The sequence below is a fragment of the Rhea pennata genome, chromosome 8 (genome assembly GCF_028389875.1).
Source record: "Rhea pennata isolate bPtePen1 chromosome 8, bPtePen1.pri, whole genome shotgun sequence".
In the NCBI taxonomy this organism is placed as follows: Eukaryota; Metazoa; Chordata; class Aves; order Rheiformes; family Rheidae; genus Rhea; species Rhea pennata.
Window position 1 is genome coordinate 34936603 of NC_084670.1, and position 21421 is coordinate 34958023.

A 21421-nucleotide genomic window follows, 5' to 3' on the forward strand; every position below is an offset into this window, starting at 1 on the left:
CTTATTGCTATAATAACTTATTTAAGAAACATTTTCTCTTTGCTGTCTTTTTCACAATGGCAATAAGCTCTGCAGCTGACAACTAATCAGATGCAGTGTTCAGAAGTGATAAGGAGGGTTTACATCCTTTAACTTGCCTTGCAAAAACATTTTAAAAAAATTTCTTTTTTTTCCTGGCAATAAACATCAACTTTGACTATTCCTGAGTCCTGTATGAACATGCTAATGCACCATAGTGTAGGTAAAACAGAGATAAAATGAGCATGGTTACATAGTACCTTCTGCAAAAAAAGGGAAGAAAAGATAATGTCCTCATATCTTAAACAGACACATTTCATGATCTGTGAAACTACAACATGAACTCCTACCATTCAGAGATGATTAAACTATTACACTCTAATCAACACATTATACCAGCCGTTACTGAGGATTAACAGCTTTCCATACTACAGTGCTGGGGGCCATAGAAACTGATACTCTTAAAACATGATATTTGATACCAGATATGATATAATTTCAGTACTTCTTAATTTATTTTCAGATTGATAGCTATCAGGTGCACATGCAATGCATTTTTTTCATATCGCTTACTAACTTCAAATGATGCAAAAGTGCAAAATAAATTCTATGCATTGACTGACCTAATTGTTTATTTTTCTAGATGGTCATGCCTGATTTTTCTCTTCTGAATTTCTTCAAGCTAAATCTTCCTTCAATATTAGTTGTGCAGTGACTGACATGGCAAACCATAAGTCAGTGTTAAAGCATAACTATAAAATATGACAATGGAAGTAAATCATTGCTGAAATCAGATGAATATCGCACATATTTAGGGTGTAATAAATACCTAGGGCTACTTAACTTGTAACTTGGATTCTAAATGTTGTTCGATATAGGAGCAGGGTATACTGAATACGCTGATTAGCATCCTGCAGGCAGAGCTAGCCAAGACCAGACTAATGCAGGAAGCCTCATCAGAAGATCTGAGAACATCCTGTTGCAAGGAAAAAAAAGGTGTCTGCTCTGTGTGCTGGAGCAGAAGAGGACCCCTATGTCCTCTATTCCAAATGCTGTGCATCTCTTTTATATTTGGAGTTACTAGACCAACATATTCATACACTTTGGTTATCATTTCAGCTGTGGCTGAGTGCTTTTCCAGACTATCAAAATGTCACATGTTAGCTGCTTTCTCAAGATCTGTTTCAGAGTATCTTAGGAAGCATTTTGGAAATCGGCAGTATCTTATGAAGCATTTTGGAAATCAATAGACTTCTGTTAACTTAGAAATCCAATGTACTGGGTTGATAATGGTATCATAGGCTAAAATCTGTGACTGTGCAATGTAATACTGGCCATACTGTAAAATGTGACATAATACGAATTTCTACTCCCATTCACTTTAAACAGAGGTCAACTGAGCTTTCAGCTATGGTTCCTAAAATCTTCTTTCAATTAATAGCTACTCTTTACCTGATCAGAGTAGCAGAGATTCTCTCTAGTCTCTGAGGACAAGATCCAAGAGCTTTCCTCCTCATAGCCTTAGGCACTCTCTATGTGAGGGTGTGGAACAATCTCAGGCCCTCTACAGTCAGGATAACTGGAGCAGGAGGATATAAAACAATAGTTCACTCCGCCTTTAGGAAACCCTCTCTATTTCAGGATGTCTCAGTAATGTGCTAAGAACAAAATTCCCGTGTTCCCTGGTAAATGTGAAGATTCCAATTTGGGGTACTCTTCTATTAGAGGAAAAAGATATATATATAGATTTTTTTTTCTATTGGTTCTGTATAATGGCTAAACAGAATGGCAGTACATGTCTACATGAGAAATTAATTGTGGGAACAATCTATATGCAGTTTAGGAGAAAGTAAAGCACACTATACAATTGTATGGTAATCAGCAACTGCTGTTATTTTAAGAAAACAATTGTTTCACAGCAAAGAAACCACAAAAAATTGTCAGCCTTCACCTCAGCGTTTAGAACTGATAGTAGCTGGAGAGCTGACCTTTCATTAACTTTTACATTGTCATTTAATTTAATCTCATATTCTGCCAAGCAATTCTATGTAAAATGAAATAATTCAATTTTACGACAGCAAGTCTGCTTTCTAGGGAATTACAACATCATGTTTTAGTAAATATACATTCTTGTCTAATTGTGGACTTCATCATCTAACCTAAATCTAAACCTAATCTAATCATTTGTAAACCAATCTCAAAATGTGACCAAAAAAAAAAAAAAAAATCTGAGAAAAAACTAGTCTGACAGTGAGTGAAAAAGTATTTTACCTGGACAGTTTAAGAATTCTTTATTAATTGAAACATGAATCCATATTGACAACAGGCTTATATATGAGATATATATTTTCTAAAATGAATAAGAATTTAGACTGTAGCTGTTTTTTTCATTTAAAAACACTCAGTAGAAGTAGGTCTGAAGAAGAAAAATGCTTTTTATATCACATTATCATGTCGAAATCTACCACTAGATAGCAATTGAAATGATCTGTTTTGTCATTTCTCTAAATGATGCTTTAATGACACATTTTCCTTCTTTATTTATCTAAGAATGACAATAATAAAAAGTCTTTGACAAACTTTGTTGTGAATAAAATGGTGTATGTTCATTAGTTTGATTGACAGCATTTGTGACATTTAAGCATTGTCTGTAAAATCTGTGCAACTGCCATTTATACATGTATCTCTTCTTTCCATCGAACGCCTAAACTTGTTTTAAATGTAATAGGATTCTGCCTTCACAGAAGAGTAAAAAAATACAACTCTACAAGAGTACATGTGGAAAAGATGTTCTACTTTGGCAATAACAAAATATTGTGGTGGACTTAAGGCAAATTAACACAATCTGACTGGTCCTTAACATGTAAGGATATGATAGTATATGTTTGAACCAAAAAGTTGCAGCCTGTTCCTCCAGCCTGTCAGGGTCCCCCTTGGGTGGTAGCTACTGAGTAGTGACCCCTGTCCTGCCCTCATTTCAGTGTTTTCTGCAGTCCTGACAAGAGTGCGCTCTTCTATGCCCTCCATGCCATTGATAAAGTTATTAAATAGAACAAGTCTTGAAATAGACCCCTGCAATACTCGTTACAAATCTCCAGGCAGGGTATAAGACCTACTCACCCTAGACTCTGTCTCTTACAATATTCTGGTATCCAAGTTAAGATGTTGTGGTCTGTTTGGAAGGACAGCTAGATAGGTAGAAAAGTCTAGTTGCCTGGTAGGGTTCCCTGCCAAGGTAAATGACAGCAACTGCTTTCCTCTCATCCACAAATCATCATTTTATTGCAGAAGACGACAATCAGATAGATCAGACATGATTTACCCAGTGACCCTGCATTCCTTCCTGTGCTCAGAAATATGTTCCAAGAGGACTTGCTTGATGAGTTTTCCAGGGATCAAAGTGAGGCTGACCAGTCTGCAGTTCCCTCGATCATCCTTTTGGACAATCCTTTTTAAGATAGGTGTAACACTTGTCTTTCCCCAGTCTTCAGGGATCTTCCCCAATCTCCATGATCTTTCCAGGATAACAGAGAGTGGCCTTACAAGGACACCATCCAACTCTCTCAATACAGCCAGCTATGGCCTGTTAGATCCACGGATTTGCATGAGTCGAGTTCTCTCGAGTAATCCCTGACTCAACTCTGTTCTGCGGCTGGTAGCTCTTCTCCTTGAACTCCTTCACTAAGCTAAGGATTTGGGACACTTTGCCAATGAAGACTTAGACAAAGTAGGCATCCTGCCTTATCTGTTTATGAAAACAAAGATAAATTACTAAATCACTTGCCAATTCAGCAATGGGCCAACATTTTCCTTGTTCAGTCTTCCTCCCTTCTCTCCAGATCCTAAACTTTACTATTTCATGGTCACTGCAGCATTTGATTATCACATCTCCAAACAGTACTTCCTTGTTAGAGAGTGGATCTAGCTGTGCATCAGTCTGGTTGGCCTGTCCAAGATCAATATCAAGAAGTTATCTCTAACAACTTTTGCAGATCTCCTTGCCCATTAGCGTTCCACCTGCTGGCATTCCAGCAGATGTCATGGAGGTTAAAGGCCCTCATTAGAGCCAGGGACTGTGTTCCAGAGCCTTCTTCCAGATGTTTAAAGAATGCTTCATCCACTTGCTTGACCTGAATGGGTGGTCTGTAACACATTCACTCCACAGTGTCACCCTCATTGGCCTCTCCTCTGACCAGGACCCACAAGCTTTAACCCCGATGTTACCCATCCCGTTGAAGAGCTCCATATATCCAAGCTTCTCCTCCTCATGGAAAGCAACTGCCCTTCTTGTTATTGCTGCCTGTGTTTCCTGAAGGGCACGTATCTAGCACAGCACTCCAGTTGGGTGAGCTTTCCCACTCTATCTCAGTTACTCTAAAGACACTGCGGCTCTGTGACTGCATACCGAGCTCTAGTTCTTTCCGCTCTTTTCTCAAGCTGTGTGCACTTGTGTAGCCACACTTGAGGTCTGTGTTCCTTTGCCTTGTTTTATCATTACTGAGGTGTCTCTTGTTACTGCCACCCAGTAGCATCCACCCTACACAAGCCTTTCCTTTACCTGGCAGGATGGAGAAGACACCTTCTTGCCTGTAATCCTAACCCTCAACACATGTAGTCACTCCCAATTTGCTCCCAGGTCTTCTCTGACAGTATTGGTGGTGACCGTATGAACAAGCAGGGAATGCCTGTGAGGGAAAAGACTACTTAAGGAGTTTGAAATTTCAGTTATGATTGCAAGTTCAGTTTCTCCCTTCTTGTCTAATTTTGCTGATTATTTGCCTAGAACTGATTTCAATATCCTTCCCTATGACATAATGAAATTTGTTGAAATAGTAAGTCAAAATAAACAGAAAGTATTGCATAAGGATCAACAGTCACAGCCAACAAAAAATGTTCCAACCAAAAGCTTTGATTAGCCCTGAAAAACGCTACGGAAAACCTCTGGTAACAGCAGCTGTCCATTTACCTATGGAAAAGATGACGTACAGCAGCAAAACAAGCCATCCAGCCTTCCTCTGCCAATTTGCTAGATCCCTGTGCCCATTTCAGTGCTGCCTTATCTGCTGATGCTGTAAATAAGCCTACTATTTAATACAAATACTGGTTTATTTTTGTTGTAGGCCAGAAACTGGAGTAAAGACTACCAATTAATTTCACACAAAAGCTAAGGAAAGCTGCTAAAGCTGTTCATTTCAGAACAAAGAAGAGTCTTAAGCGGAACTGTGCAGAGCATAGAAAATCCATTTTGTGGAAGGATTTTTAGATTCCGAAATTAGAATACAACCTAAATCTTTTGAATGGCTCTGAAATTCTCCAAAAGTCTCTGCTTCCTCTGCAATCCGCTGAAAGGAACATTGCAAGGTTTTCCTGGTTTACTTTGCTTTAAGTCGATCAATATACTTCACCTTGAGGGAACAGAAGTTATGCATTTTAATGTCAAACTTTAATTTTGTGTTATAATATAAAGCATTATAAAATAATAAATGACAAAATGAAAAATCATTTCAAAATGAAGGTCAAAGTACTTTACCATATTCTGTTAAAAAAGCATTGTTTTACAATTATGGAAAGATTATTATTCCTGTTTTCCTTCAAAACAACTGCCTCAATGTTTTGTAGTATTTTGTAGATCAATATTCATCTCTTCTACCCTTCAGCTGTCTTTTCTGCTTAGCCTACAAGTTCTTCAGGGAGGTGGCTGTCTCTTACTATATCTTTATAGAGTAGTTAGCACAATAGACCCCAAATTTAATTGTTGCCATGTAATACAAATAATAATAATAAATTCACATTTGGCTCCAGGCAATGGCATCCTCCATGGAGTCCACAGTGATAGCTGCAATTAGTGTGAGAAGCAGGAGTTCGGGTAGGAAAGATAGCATAATCCCTGATAGCTTATCACGCTTTCACATAGCGGTACAGTATGTGAAAAACCTTCCACTCTAATAATAAGACCATGGTAATGTCACTCCTTTCCCATAACACTGCTTTTAATTGTAATCAGGGCAATAAATATTATAGCAAGTCAAATACCAGTGTCAGTCGCAAATTGAAACCTCAAACCACAGAGCTAGTAGAATTGTAGTCTGAGGGAATAAAAAGCAATAGGAGCTACATTTCGAATGGCTGGATAAGGCTGCTGTTCAATAAAGTGCTGCCGCAATATTGTGCAGATATTATTAAAGAGATTTATAAAAGATATATAGTTTATAAAATAGCCCACCATGATTCACAAGCTAGGAGAAGACAAAGCACTAAAATGAACATATATTTGTTTTTATGTTGCAATGAATTTTAGTTGTTCATGATACATTACTTAATTTGTCAGAAGAAGCAGCAGCTGCGTTCCAAGAAATACATATCTGAAAATAATCCAAACCAAGGAAGCATAAGACTGCAGCTCGAAGCCACCTTACTTCTTCACAGAAAAGATACTAATGCTGAACTTTGCATTTTTCTTCTGGCTAGCGTAAATTCTTGAGCTGTCCCTGTAATTAAAGCATTTGCTTTTCCAAAGCAAATGAACATTTTTTTCAACTCTCTGAAGGACAAACTGCCAGAAGGAAATGAATGCACTGTGAAAGATGCAGACTGCATAGGAAGGAGGAGAGAAACTCAGCATTTAATCCTGAGCAGGCTATTTGAACTGGTACAATCTAACTTCTGGTACAATCTAACTTCTTTGTAACATCCAGAGGAAACAAATTGCACTGAGCAACTGAGCAAGGTTTTTTTTTTTTGTTTTTTTTGTTTTTTTTTTTTTTTTTTTTTTTTGGTTGTTGTTGTTGTTTTTTACTGGATATCTCCTACTGGATATCCCAGTATGTGAACTTAGGACTGGAGTGGAATGGAGATCCTCTGGTCCTTCATTAGTGTATAGTTTCTTAGGGACTTCATTCAAATGTTACACTGCAATTAATTTTTTAATATATATATGCATTAGTCATATCTATAATTAATGCAATGAATGACAAGCTCTTAAAGGAATAAAAGACCTCAGCTGCTGCCCTCACAAGCCTTTAGCCTTCTTGGTGCACAAATAAAGAGGAAGATGTTGGAGAATTGAACATTCTAGTAAAGACAGAGTATCTTACCGCAAATGAAGGATTAGTTTTGAAAGATTGCTAGCCAGAAGATAATAATCTTCCATCGACTGTGCTGAGAGCTGAAAGGACTTAAGTTTTCTATAATCAAGAAATGATTTGTTTCTTATTCTCAGTCTAAACATGACCTTGCCAGTGAATTTGCTTTTCAAAAATCAGCAAGGCAGACTCCAAGAGCTGTCTCTGAAAACCTCGATATTTGAAGGACATTCCCTTCATTTCATCAGGTATTTCTTCAGATGTGACTTTGCATCATTACTCTTTTAAAAATGTTTGCATTCCTAGGCACCAGCTGGATGTTCCTTAGAATTAACTGCAAACTTTCATCTCTCCCAAAATTTATTTTTACTGAATTCTAGGTTATTTCAGAATTTTTTGTTCTGTGAACCATTCAATCATTTCCGTTTATGTTTTGATATATATGCATGTCCCTGCAGCACAATCATCCTAATTTTTACTCAGTGTAGAAGTCTGTTGTTATTCTAGAGCAATTTAAATATACATAGTGCGTGGAACATATTATTATGTGCAGATTTAGATGCAAACTCTGTCTCCCAGAAAGCTACCAAATTTTTTCTCTGTCATGAACACACGAAAACTGGGTAAGGCAAAGAAACATGTAACAAGTCACAGAAGCGTAGATTGGGGAAGAGAATGAATGAAAGTGAAAACTGTTCTTGGAGAACACACTGAAGTAAATAATCGGTGTTAAGCTGTTAGAAGATTTAAGCAGCTATGAATCAGAACAGACAACATTGCCCTAGAAGAAAAGAGAGGCCACGGAATGACATCGCTCTTAATAAAGAAAGCCCAAAGCTGCCAGAGCAGATTGGAATTCCACCAAGAATGAAGTTCTGTCACCAGCTTTGAAGGGAATTACATTATGTCCTGTACGCGGTGGACATAGGTAGAATTATATTAGATCAAGCCTTCTGCTCCTCCTCTTTTATTACAATGTCATCAGGAGGCTTAAAGGGTCAGCGAATGCAGCATCTTGTAAAACTTGACTAAGTTGATTTGCCAGGTGCTGCTTTTCACAGGCGGCGTGTAATGCTTTTAGGTTTGAAATGAAGGCGATTATATCGTCAGCATTGGCTGCACTTTCGGTTTCAGAGTAGGGGACGAACAATTTAGATACTGGCTCTCCGAAGAACTTCTGCACATCCCACCTGTTCGTTTTATTAGGAGAGCGACACCTCTGCAGGGGTCAGGGGGAATATCAAACACAGAAGGAACGACAGCTTGGTGCATCTGTATGTACTATTGATTAAACCTCCTGACAACTGCAGGGGGAAGTTAATTACTGGGAGGCAAATTAACGCCCTTGCAAGATAATAGAGAAAACAATAATTATATTAAGAACTCAGGAGGCTGAGGTTTTTTGGCTTCAAGCCTGAAGCTGTACGGACCATTTTAGAAAGAACCACTATTCTACTGCTCAGGGGCAAACGGTTTTGAACCATATTGATTAAAGTCTTTATTCTTAGTGATTAAAAAACACCTTCAGCCATCAGTGAATCTATTCAGACTTTTCACAAGGAGTCTTTCAATTAATATTTCAAATGAGACTACTTTTGCACAGCAATTGGTCTACTCTGGTCAACGGAGAGGCCAACCATGCTAACCCCATGACCTCTCTCTTCCTTCTGAATCAATGGAAACAAAGCTGGATCGAGAGTGAGGTTAAGTTTGGTGTTTTTATAAACTGAAGAAATCCTTCAGCATTCAGACTAAATTTCAGGTTTCCTTTTTAAACTTAGCTACATCCATATGAGTTAAAACCTGCTAACTGGAAAATCAGTAATATGTTATTGGACCCCTGTAAAGGAGAACTTCTAGTGGAAAATGTCTTCTCTGCAAATGGCAGTTTGAGGCTCCAGATTTACTGGCTGCCTGTGGTGCCAAATCAAATCTACTCACTTCACAATGTTATTTAGGACTTGGAATCTCAAGACAAGCTCTGAAAGTCAATCTGAGTGCTTTTCTTCTGTTACAACAGCAAGAAGTTTCTTCTGAGGAGATATAGCAACATCTATGTGTGATATGACATTTCCAAATTAAACCTGCAGCTTACTTCTGCCCTTGCACTCATTTTTAGTAATCTGAAACAGGTGCAAATGAGATATTCAGTACATGAACTGTGCTTTAAAATGTCTTAGAATGTAGATTCTCAATTTTTTCCCCCTAAAATCCTACTAAAAGGATCAGAGGGAACCTTAAAAAAAACAGAGTAATTTTACCTAGTGATTAACCAAAGGAAGTCTGGAAAAAAAAATAAAGCAAAATAAGCTGCGCAGGAATTACTGTGACTGTATTTGGTTATTACTAATTATGATAAGGGAGAAGGCCAGAATCCAAGCTGATGTCTACATCGTGTAGTAAATCTGCAGGCTTGGTTGCTAGGAAAAAAAAAAAAAAACTTTTTACTTGTCAACTAAGTGACTTTGATTTGAAGATAGTGAGAGGCAATAAAAAGGAATCCCATGGTGCCCATGTTTGCTAAAGCAGCTTTCAGAAAGAACTTCCAACAGAGGAATAGCAAAAAACAGTGTCTTACTAGGACGGCAAACAAAATTATACTGGATTTTTCTGACTAACTAGAGAGATGGATAGAGCTAAATATCACTGACTAAATTCAGTCTGGCTGTAGCATTGCCTGGAAATAATATGACACACTATAATTATAGCAATATTTTTAAGTGCTTGCCTGATGAAGATGAAGAGAAAGAATGAACTACACATGAGAGACGCTGATTGCTTTCCCTCATACACTATTGAAAGATATTCAAATAATTCATAATTAAGATGATTCCAGAACTTCCAAAAGTGACAACATTGCATGAAATGATGAAAAAAACACTGTTTATCTGATGACGGAAACGTCATTGTGGCTTACGTGGAAATTCACATTTCCTCTAGAATGTCTTTATTTGTCATTGGCTGCTGTCGTAACACATTCTGTCAAACCAGATGTCTGGGATTTCTGTCTTCAGAACAGTCCTCACAGATTTAAATTTACATTTTGTTTCACTGGCTGTGTTCATGTTGGTTTTATTTCAGTATAAATATTCTTTTGTGGGTGAATTGAACCCTTTTGATTACCCTGGCTACTTCCACTAGTTTTTAATTATTATTCAAACTGACTCAAAAAAATAAAAAAAAAAACAAAAAGCCCTAAAACTCTCAACAGGTATATAAATAAGTGTGTGATTGACATCCAAGAATCTCTAGAAGCAAGAATAATGAGACAGTGAAATTCTCTTCCCTGTGAAATAATAAGAGGTTTGAGCTGATTTTGAGAGTAAATACAATCACTTGCTGTGGATATATTTATGTACCTGAGTAACTCTCATGGCCTTTTTCTAACTTTGGAAGCAAACAGAATTCCTTCTTTACAGCTTTCTAAGGCCTCAATAATCATAAAGGCAATACTGCCAATCTGTAGCAAATTCATAAGAATAGCAGAGGGTGGGAAGAAGTCGCCCTCGAGCACCTTTGTGCTTTTACGTTGGTAACAGTTGGAATCGCCATTCTTGATTTTACTGAAAGACAGTATTTTATCATGCTTAGCAGCCTGTGTATGGGAAACTGGCTTCACTATGAGCAAATGGATCCTTCACAAAATGCAGCAAAGTGGTTGTGAGGCCTGGAGGTGGCACATGGGGCTTTTTTGGAGAACTACAGCATGACCACAAATGGTTGGCCAACCTCTTGAGAGATCCAACTCGAATGACTCAGAAGTGAACACCACCATTAGCTGCAAAACGAAAAGGGTAAAAATAAAACACATGCTGTCTTTTAGTGGTATTCAATGGTAAAAATGTTTGCCAAAGTGAATGTGGAAATTCGTATATGAGTTTCCATTGATAAAGATCTAGATTAACTTCTAGGGTGAGAGAAGGCTAATTCCTTACTTTTCCCAGGACCAGCTTTGGGCTTCTGCTGTGCTTGTTTTCAATCAAGTAGATTGGCAGATCTGGGAAACAGACATGTTTAATGCAAAGATCCTTTCTTATTTCAGAGTTTGTATTTTCTTTTACACGATGCTCAGATTTCATATGGGACAATATGAATTGAAGAAGAAGGGTGATGGAAAGAATTTGAGAGATTCTGGAGGTGTGTTATCAAAATATGGTGTTTTGCCACCACTATGAGGTTTTGTAATTTTAAAGATGGAGATAAAAATTCATCAGACTGTTAAATGGATAATTCCCTAAATCTCACTGAATATTATGGAAGAGCATAGCGCAGATGATCTCTTCTATTACCTTGTGTAGATTTCAACATTAAAGTAATTGTATGAGGTGCAAATACTACCCCCAAAAAGAATGAGATGCCTGAACTTCCTCATCTGCAGCATTGCTGATACAGAATTCAGAAATAGGCTTTTCATCCACTCTTAGAACCTGCTTTCCCCAATTCTTTACATCCAGTTCTCTTTTGCAAGAGATTTTTGGGAATAGCAGTATTTCAACTGCTGTAAAAGAAAGGAAAAATAATTGAACTGAGGAAGCAGTACTGTAAAGTCTCAGAACAAATCCTATGCTGATACAAACTAGAATGACTTTGGTAACATTGTATGCACTTTAACTGAGGATTCAAATCTAATTTTCAGGTGAACCTTTCAAAACTCTGGATTTTTTCAGATAATTTTAAGCTGGTACGTGTAAACTGCATCACTGAGTAGTAGCAAGATATCCTGGAATTATTATGGAATTATGAGATGCTTTAGCCATGAAATCCAAATCCTTTGAATCTAGGCACTTAAAAAAGAAATAGCTTGCAATAGCAATTCAGTTCAGCTAGTATTTTGCAATCACAGCAGTGATGGAGAGTGGATGTACAATGAAAAAATAGTTTCAGCAAATATTTATTTGAAAGTTAATATCAATTGACTTTGGTTGCATTTATACTATTGTCACTTTCTAAAATACTGAATTTCACCTTTTACAATATCTCTATAAGACAGATGTAGAAGTTGGAAGACTCAAACTCCACATTTGAGACCAGAAGTTTGTCTTCTAAAACTGTAGTAGGATATATTTCAAAATATTTACAGAAGGATTTTTGGCTTTTGCTTATGTCTGTGAAGCCACCTATTTGGTAGTATAAAGAGTTTTTGTGTCCAGTGGGCCAAATTCTTCATGGTCCTAGATGTTCTGGCTCTGATCCCTTTAAGCTGATGATTAACATTTAAACATATACATCAAATAAACATAAACATATAAACATATACATAAACATATACATCAAATCCGTGAATTTAATGGACTACACCTGATTAAAAAATCAGTGAAGTGCTTATTTCAGCACTTCACTGAAACACCTGAAAGCACAAAAAGTTTTCTGTCCAATTTGTGCAGACATGCTATTTGCTTCTACAGTATTTTATAATTACACTGAATATTAGAATAATATTAGAAGAATAATTTTTCCATTTCAAAGTTGTTTTGAAAACATACTTCCTCATATCTTTGCTGCACGTCCACTTATTCCATGCCTTTCAAAGAAATATTCCAAGAAATGTTTTGTTGCCTTCAACAGAAAAGAAATCAACTGTTCAGCACTTGGGAAAAATGCAATGGCAAGACAGCAAGCTGCCACTGCATGTAAGCTAATTATAAAAATAAATGCTTGAATGGAAGAAGAGTTTACTTCCAGGAGGTCTCATAAATGTTAGTGATAAAAAGTAAAATTATGGAAACATGTTTTTGACATCTATAGTTCAAGCAATCCTTTCATCCTCATTTTAAAACATGTAATGAAGTCACAACATAGTTTGCTACAAATTTCTTTTAGCTATCACTGAGCATCCTACTTTCACATGAAAGCTCTTTTCACTGAAATTATTTAAATGAAGTGTCCAGATTTCCAAAGGTATATAGCAGCCAATCACGTGAGGATTATGGTACCATATATTACCATCTTATTATCCTTGCTGCTAAATTCCTCCATCAACTTCCATATTCATTATTTTTCTGCAGACAACACAGAGCATTTGGCTGGACTAGTCCTCTCTATAAATCCCATTATACTGATTCATAGCTACTAAGAAAAGAAAAATGATCTGTTGTGTCTCTCTCATTTTCTATATAACAAGAAAAAAACTACTAACTAAATCTAGGAAGCAACTTGGAAGGAAACATGGAAGATGTCACCTCAAAGGGTAAGAGAAATCATTCTCTCACCCTTTGAGGAAGGATAAGCTGGTCATCTAGTGGTAACTACGGTGAAAGCTTGCGCTATTTATGACAGTAAGTATTTGGCATTTGCTTGTAGTGTCAGTTCAAATTTGAGCAAGGGTGATTAATAGAAACTTGAAGACCAAGTGAAATTCCAATTCAGAATGTGTCATTAAATTCCTACTCTGCAATCTCTTCCCATCAGCTGGGATGTTGGATAAGCTGGTATAATGAGTAGGCTGTTAAAGCACAGCCTTTCTGTTAACTTTGCTATCAAAAAGTGATATATGACCTTTTTTTGTGGGTCTTTATGCCTTCCAGGTGTTTTAAAGCAGTGGGTCATAAACTCTAGAGTGCTGTTGCCAGCCAGCAGTTGGCACAGTTGCATACTGGAATTTGCTTTTTTGTATGTTAAGGCTTGTCAAGACTCCGAAAAAATTCCCAAATCAGTGATGTACAACAAGAGATGTTCGTTGATATCATCTTCAATGCTGGTGGGACAATAAGCTGCAAAATGTCTCATCATACCTTAAATGCATCTAAATTTTGGCACTTTCTGGGGGAATCACTTGAGGCTTGTTTAGTGTGTGAAAATATGTAGCACTTGGATGTTTAAATCAAAACCCTTTCCTGAACAGGAAAAATAAGATTTACTGAGAGAATGGAGTAATAGGGAGAGCCAAAGATCGCACATGGTCCTGATGCTGGGGATAAAGGGATGCAGGAAAAGTGGCAATATTTCACATAACATGAAAAATACGACACACAAAAAAAAGAGGGAAGTTAAATGTGTATGTGTTGGAGAAGACTGCAGTGCTTTAATCTAAATGTTGCTCGACCTCCTGTTCTGGGATCTCAGTTAAATCTAGTGGCCTGTGAGAACAAGAGACCAACTCGATCATCTAACTGTCCTTTTACGCAATAAATTCCAGTAAAAGGCTCATTTCATGCACATAAAAAAAGGATAATGTCACTGTTTGACTGCATCAGAGATGATATTTCTAAGCCAATTGTCAGGTGATATGGTGAAAAAACATGGCTTCTTGGAGTGGCATTCTCAGAGAGATTTCTGAGTGCGTGTTCATTCAGCCAAAGGCCTCGAGAAACTCATGAAATCTTTTAATAAAGGTTGAACAGCTTCAGGATGGGTTTTTCATAAGGAAACAGCTGCTCTTCTTGTAAGAGTAGCAGCTAAGTTTGAAGGCCACAAGATGTGATAAGGAATAAGCAGATGGCTCGGATTAAACAATCTGAAGTAGCTCTCTTGTCTTTTCTTTGAGTGAGAACACAGTACATAAGAGGTTATAGGAAACTCACTGAGCTAATTGCGATCAAGTAGGTATTTCTGGAGGGCAACTAGAAAGATGAAAAAGCCAGCCAGATCTACTGTGAGGTAAATAACATACTGCTCAATGTCCTCCAAAATTGAAGTTCTTAAAAGATGCCAGAAGAGCCTGAGTGAAATGAAAGCTGCACATAACAAGGAATGACACATTCTGAATTGGAATTTCACTTGGTCTTCAAGTTTCTATTAATCACCCTTGCTCCAAGCTGAACTGACGCTACCAGCAAATGCCAATTGCAGATCAATGTTTTCCTATATGGAAACCAGGCAAAATCCTTCAGTGAGGCACATACTTCCTCTTCATCTAATTTCTCATTCATTTAACATAATTACTTATCATAGTTGGGAGTATATGCAAAGAGTGGCCATACTAAGTAATTTGCTACATGCAATTGTTGTATAGGAGAGATTTGAATTTTAGTTAGGGATAGATGATTTCTTTTTGCATCTCATGATTTGAAAAGCAAAACAATACTGTAATCTGATTAATTTGGAAGAAAGCAGTAGGTCTTAGAGAAAATAATAGTGTTTTTTTTTTTTTTTCCTTTTCTTTATTCCTGGAGATTCAGGCAGAGATTTTCAAAGATACAAACAGCAGTTAGCTACTGATTGATTTTAAATGGGAGTTAGGAAACGAAGAACTGCCACTTCTGCCTTTGAAAAATCTATTCCTCAATTGTTTTATCCAGAACAGACAGAAGGGGAGATAACACTGACAGCAAAAAAGTCATCTTAAACAAAATATTTGCTTCTTCCTCTTTAGGCTAAATTCTGTCCAGAGAAAATATGCATGACCTCAAGTGAACCCAGTAGGTTTTACAGACCTGCATCTAGGGACAAAACCTTTCTCTCTATTCAGAGAACTGTCTTGTTATAAGTAAGATAAGGAAGGGGAAGACGGAAGACGGAAAAGTTAGAAAATGAAGATACCTGCATGTAACTTGGATCCAGAGGTCATGTATGTTAAAGAAATTCATTCATTCATTTATTCCTATGTAGTTAGCAGTAGGCTGTATGGGTTCTGTAGCTCTGGGTTATCCTGTCCGTTATCTACTCAGACTTGAAATCAATACCTTACCTTGCCCTCTTTCATACTTATTTTCTGGCTAATTTATTTTTACTATAAATGCATTCCAACCAAAATGATGTCCCAAAAGCTGACTCATGCTGATTTAGACAAAACCCGAAGGATATATTTGCCATATAAAAGTCAGATAAAATCTATTTAAAATATTACTTTTGTTTAATGCGAGGCACTTTTATTCAAAAAATATGTTATTAACATGAATCAGGTAATGCTGACCTTTGTTAAGATATGTTTCATAGCTTAAATATTTCATAATCTCAAAGGTTTTCAGAATCTCAATAGTCAGTGTGGCTAGAAATCTATTTACCGTCTGGATGTGACACTAGCTTTTCAGATAGTAATCTATGATTTATATAGGTTTATGGGAGGTTGAAACGGCAATAACAAAGTTATCTATCAAAAGTTCACTTGCCAACTTTTTTTCAACAGATTGCAGACCCAAACACAGTGAGGTCACCTATACCATCTTGCGGTGCATGTCTTTATGCAAAAGTCTCTAAATGAAAGCAGAACATTTCTAAGCTACCTGTGAGATTTAGAAATAGGTGTTTTATATATTTATTAAATTAAGAGTAATTTAAATAATTCAAAGGCTAAAGAATGTGGCACGTGGCTTACTGATGTTAATAATCTCTACGCCACCCTTTTTAATAAACACACCTCCTAGTAATTACTTGACACATGCACGTAAAGTTGTCATTTCAATGATCAACACAATATAGCTAAGGAGCCTAGCTAAGGAGCCTTTCATGAAAGCACAGAATCAAACTCTTACCTCCTTCTCCCCCCAGCATTCAGGTCTCTGAATCCCGAGATTGGGATGCTAGGTGTAGCCAGCAATTAGCTATTCTGCTTTATAAGAAAAGTGGTGCCCCTGTATGCTATTCTGTACAGCTTGCAATGAAAATCCTCCACTGAGGCAGAAATACATTCATTATCCAGTATGCTTTCTGCAAGCTGAAACTGCCATTAAGTAGGTGACATCGACTGACGTTCTTCAGTCACTGAATAACGCCACATCCCATTTGAACAGGGCAAAATATGGTAAACAAAGCTGTGTCCTTCTGTAGATTCAGTACACTTGATTCACAAGGCAGTAAATGAAAGTGTAACTCCAGAAACGACTAGTGGTGTCAAAACTACCATTGCAAAAATGCTATTTTTATGTACACAGAAATGAAACATTTTTATAATCAGTAATGTCTATGATCCTCCAAGGAAAATATAAGTTCTATATCCTCATTTGTGATATGCAATTTGTGATATACACTCATAGGATAGAGTGAGACAAGAACTAGAAAAATGGTCTGAGATCTTCAAAAGGGATACTCATACGTTTATGCCTCAAATTTCACTAAAGACTTATAGCAACGGAAAACACAGCAGAGTTAGAGTCTTTTGAAAATTTTAACCCTGAAAAGAGAAACCAATCTTTAATGAGACAACCAAGGTAAAAAATGAAAGTAAGCGGATGTGCATGTTCACAGCTAAGTATTGTACTGATATGTCCTCGGTTCTCTGGCGCTCTGCCCATCCCCATAGCATTGTTTTTTTCCCCTCTCTTCCTTTTCCTTTTTCTCTAGTGAAAATCACTTCAGATTAGTTGCTTTTTTTTCCCTTCTCTTTCTGCGTTTATTCTGCTTTTTCCTGCCTTTTTTCTCCTCCTTCCTTATCTCCATCATTTATTTTTTTTTTTCATTTTTCTCAGCTCTGCTGAGCTCCCTTTACTTTTCCCACCATCTGGCTAGGCAGCTGTTACTGATATCATTGAGTGAGTGAGTTGTGAAAATAGTTGTTCAAAGCCGATTTTACCTGCAATTCCCATTCTTTATGGGTCTGGAAGTTCTGATGATAAGGACAAGTAAAATGATGTATGATGCCAACCTTGATGCTTTAGAGAGAACCAGTGCAGCAAAAACTTGTTATAGAAACAAAATGGGAAAGTGCATTTAAACAGAAATCACATGAAGGAGCAAGCTACCAGCTACGATGGATGAATTGCTAACAGCTTGGTAAATTAAGGGCAAATTGAACCCTCCAGATCTGTCTTGGTATCTCTGGAAGGATGGAATAAAAGGGAAGTACAGGAGAAACTTTGACCCAATGCTTATGCTCAACAGAGATGTGAGCACAAGCTGTTGTTTCAGAAGTTCACATTATCTGTGCAGTATCTGAGCTTGTTCCTCCTCCATTCTGCTGTCTCCTCCCATCAGTACACTTCTTGCTCCAGAAGGGAGCAACCCTTCAGCAGCCCTAGACTCCACAAAGTGCAGCAATTGCACGTTCAAACACAGCTTGCCGAAATCCTAATGCAATCAGCAATGTACAACACATACTGCTGAACCTCATGAGGTGAGGGAGCTTTTCTTATCAGAACATGATAATAATTAAGACTCTGGTCAAGAAGGCACATAAGCATTTGGTTAGCTTTTGACATACGAATCGTTCTGGCAATTGCAAATGGAGGTTGCTATACAAATACATTTTGCAAGCTGCAGCCCAACAGATGGAAATAATTTAAAGCCTCTTACCGGATTCTTCAAATTCACTGTTGTATGCATTCCAGATCTCACTTATGCGAAGCAGATTTTCTTCCATGGCTTGAATGTCCATGTAGGGACAGTTGCACTCCGGGAATTTGGGCCCACACTGACACCAGCAGTCATTGTCCTTGCAGATGAACTCCCCTTCCGAGTTGCAGGCGATGTAGCTCAGAGCTGCCTGTACAAAATGCTCTTGCAGATACTCGGGCAGGATGACCTGAAGACCTGAAGGAAATAAAGTAGGCATTATGTTACTAAATGCAGAGGGATGCTTCCCTAAACTGGTAGCAAAACAAAAAAACAAAAAAAAAAAAAAAAAGGAAAAAGATAGGTATGAAAGGAAACTATAGCTTATTTAGGTCAATTTACTGTCTATCTAGCATTTGCACAATGTTATATATTTCCTTGCTTAAGACTTAATTTCAGAAGAATTTCCTACATTTCCATCTCGGTAAGGAATAAAAATTCCACTAACCAATAACCTGTGCTCTTCAGATAGAGCATTTACTAGGGCAATTTATTTCTGGGAGAGACTGTCAAAAACAGAAAGAAAGGATGACATCAACTTTTCCTTGTTAAGCACTGCTGAGTGAACAGTCTCTGCTGTAAGAGTTTTGCAGCTTGCAGCTGAATTACGATCCTCATGCTAGCATTTAATGCAAATTTTGAGATTGCTGATGAAGGGAAAGCAATCCTGAAAGACAGCAACAAGGAGAGTAAAGAGACAGCATAATTGGTAAAACAGAGGGGTGAAGGTAAACGTTTCTGTTCGGTAGTGATTGTTCTCCATGTTGCCTTTGGCACCACAAGCCACGTCCAAAGTACCAATGTATCTAAATTACTCTAGTTATCTGTGCATGATTCTGTAGAGACAAACCAAGAAGGATGAGAGAAGTTGAGCTGGAGGAAATGTTAGAAAAATAAAATTAGCCTCATATTTCATGTCTTATAGCACTGATATTTAATGGACTTTTCTCCCTAAATGTGGTACAAAAATATGTATATGATGAGTCATTAGGAGTTGTAATTATATCACTTTGGATAAAACCAAACAAACAGCAGCTTTGTTATTGATTTTTTCAGTGCATGGACTTCTAACGTGCTGCGTAGGCCCTCTTCACCTAGTGATGCCCTCTGGCCGCAGCATGTACTGGAACAGGCTTCGCCCAGGTACTATCAAATAGATGTTACCTATTTCCTGGAAGGAATTTCAAAATGCCAGAGGAACCATCATCTGGACATGCTGGGTAGGGCTTCAAAAGCCTGAAAAAGATAATTAATTCTTCAATCTACTCAAGGCTTTACATGGAAAAGGGGTGCAAAGTCTAGCTGCCGTTTTGTTTCAAAAGGCTCCGGTTATGTTCTGACTTACTCTGAAACGTGTTTTCATGTCTTACCCTGTCATGACAAGCAGAGGCCCTGCAAAAGTGTCCATTGCATTGGAACCACAGAGCAGATGAATTAAAAATTCAGAATATTTGTGACCAGAAACATAGACATCCTCCTCTGAAAATTTTCAACACTGTTCATATGACCCCAATGATGGGGATGAGCATTTTATATAGAAACATTTTAAATGATCTGTGCTATCAGTTATCAGCTGCAGCTATTACTGTATTAAACAACACATCAATCAAAAAACCACAATAAGGCACCTCATCTTTTTGGCTTTATTTTCTGTGGCTATAAGAGGCGCATTTAAAAGTATCTAAAATCAAAATCGGTCTTGCTGGAAGTAATGGACCTTATTAGTGGGCCAAGTCAGTTTTCAGTATATGGATAGGTTATTTGTGATATAGTTCTCTACCATACAGGCACTTGTTCAGTTCCATGGACATTTGTTCCTTATTGTTAGGTATGCAAAAATAAGAGCTGTAATGATTATTTTATAAACTTTTCAAGCAGAAAGCCATATCATGAAAGCATAAGAGACCACTGATAGCATTGCTAAAGCCAGATCCGTTTGTGCTTTCTTCTGCCTCATATCAAAACTTGTAAAATCCTTGCTACCTGGGTATACATTTCAATGTGCAAGTATTCTTGTGAAAAGTCTTGAAACTGTGAAACAAAAAGCAAACCTAGATCAGCAGTCTTGGGTCTTGTTCAGCTCGTGCATAATAAATACAAAATAGTTTAAGCAGCTCTAGTAATATATTCCTTTTAATGATGCCACAGTGACATGTGTCTAACCTCCATCAGACAGATGCAAAGACTAATTTCCAAACTCGAACTGACAAATGTCATTCAAATGCTGGAGATCATTTAAAGTGGCAAATTATTTCTGGGGACTTTTCACTGAATACTAGTGAAAATAATTAGATTGTCTTAAAAATATATATATATTGCCTGTAAAATCACTGTGTGATAGTATGGCATTTAACCTGTTCTCTCCTTCCAGAGGGAGAAGGGAAAGGTAAAAAAGAAAAAGAAACATGTATAGATATACTAAATAGGAAGATAATCTTTCCCTGACAATCTGTTAATAATCAGCAGAAAATTCACACTCTCCGTTTAACTGATTTATGAACCAACAGCAAAAACGCTTAAAATTGGAAATAATATTGTGATTAACCACCTGTAACTGCAAATTGAGAACGAAATCCTGCTCTCTTTCTATATGTACACAAGTGTATCAGAGGTATACACTGCTGTTTATAGCAGTCCTATATATGCTGCTGTGCTGCTGTTATGCCCTCTTTATTAGAGGTATGCACAAGTAAGTAAATCAGAGAATTTAGTCTTTCATAGGAGTAATAATGAGATGCTCATGAGGTGCCTAACACGCAGGCCGAGGTATACATCTACTGGGATTGGCAAAAATTGAATTACGAATGATGCCTCTTATTTTATTTGCTTTTCTATTATTGTTATTTTTCTGATGAATGTGATATGATGCCTAGCCTTCATAGTTTTTCTTAAAAGCCCCAGAGGAGCATTTGGACTCTGCATTATTCAGAGCCTTTCTAAATCTATGCCCAGTGATGCTACTACTCGGTGTGTGCAAGGAGGTTGAACATGCTGAATGTCGTTCCCTTCTCAGTGAAATCTATGGGGATTCGGGCTAGGTAAAAGGTGCATAAGTGATTGCTAAATAGGGCCATAAAATGTTAACAGCATTATTCAAATTATTTTCTGATGGAGGA

The 21421-nt window shown here is 37.3% G+C and overlaps 1 protein-coding gene across 2 annotated transcripts in view; it reads right to left on the reverse strand.

Moving 5' to 3' along the window:
* BRINP3 (BMP/retinoic acid inducible neural specific 3) overlaps window positions 1–21421 on the reverse strand; it is a 201518-nt gene that overhangs the window by 35192 nt on the left and 144905 nt on the right. For both annotated transcript variants that reach the window (XM_062581502.1, XM_062581503.1), the window contains one exon: window positions 18267–18503. In XM_062581502.1, coding sequence (XP_062437486.1) covers window positions 18267–18503 — 237 coding nt within the window. The remainder of the gene's footprint in view (window positions 1–18266; window positions 18504–21421) is intronic.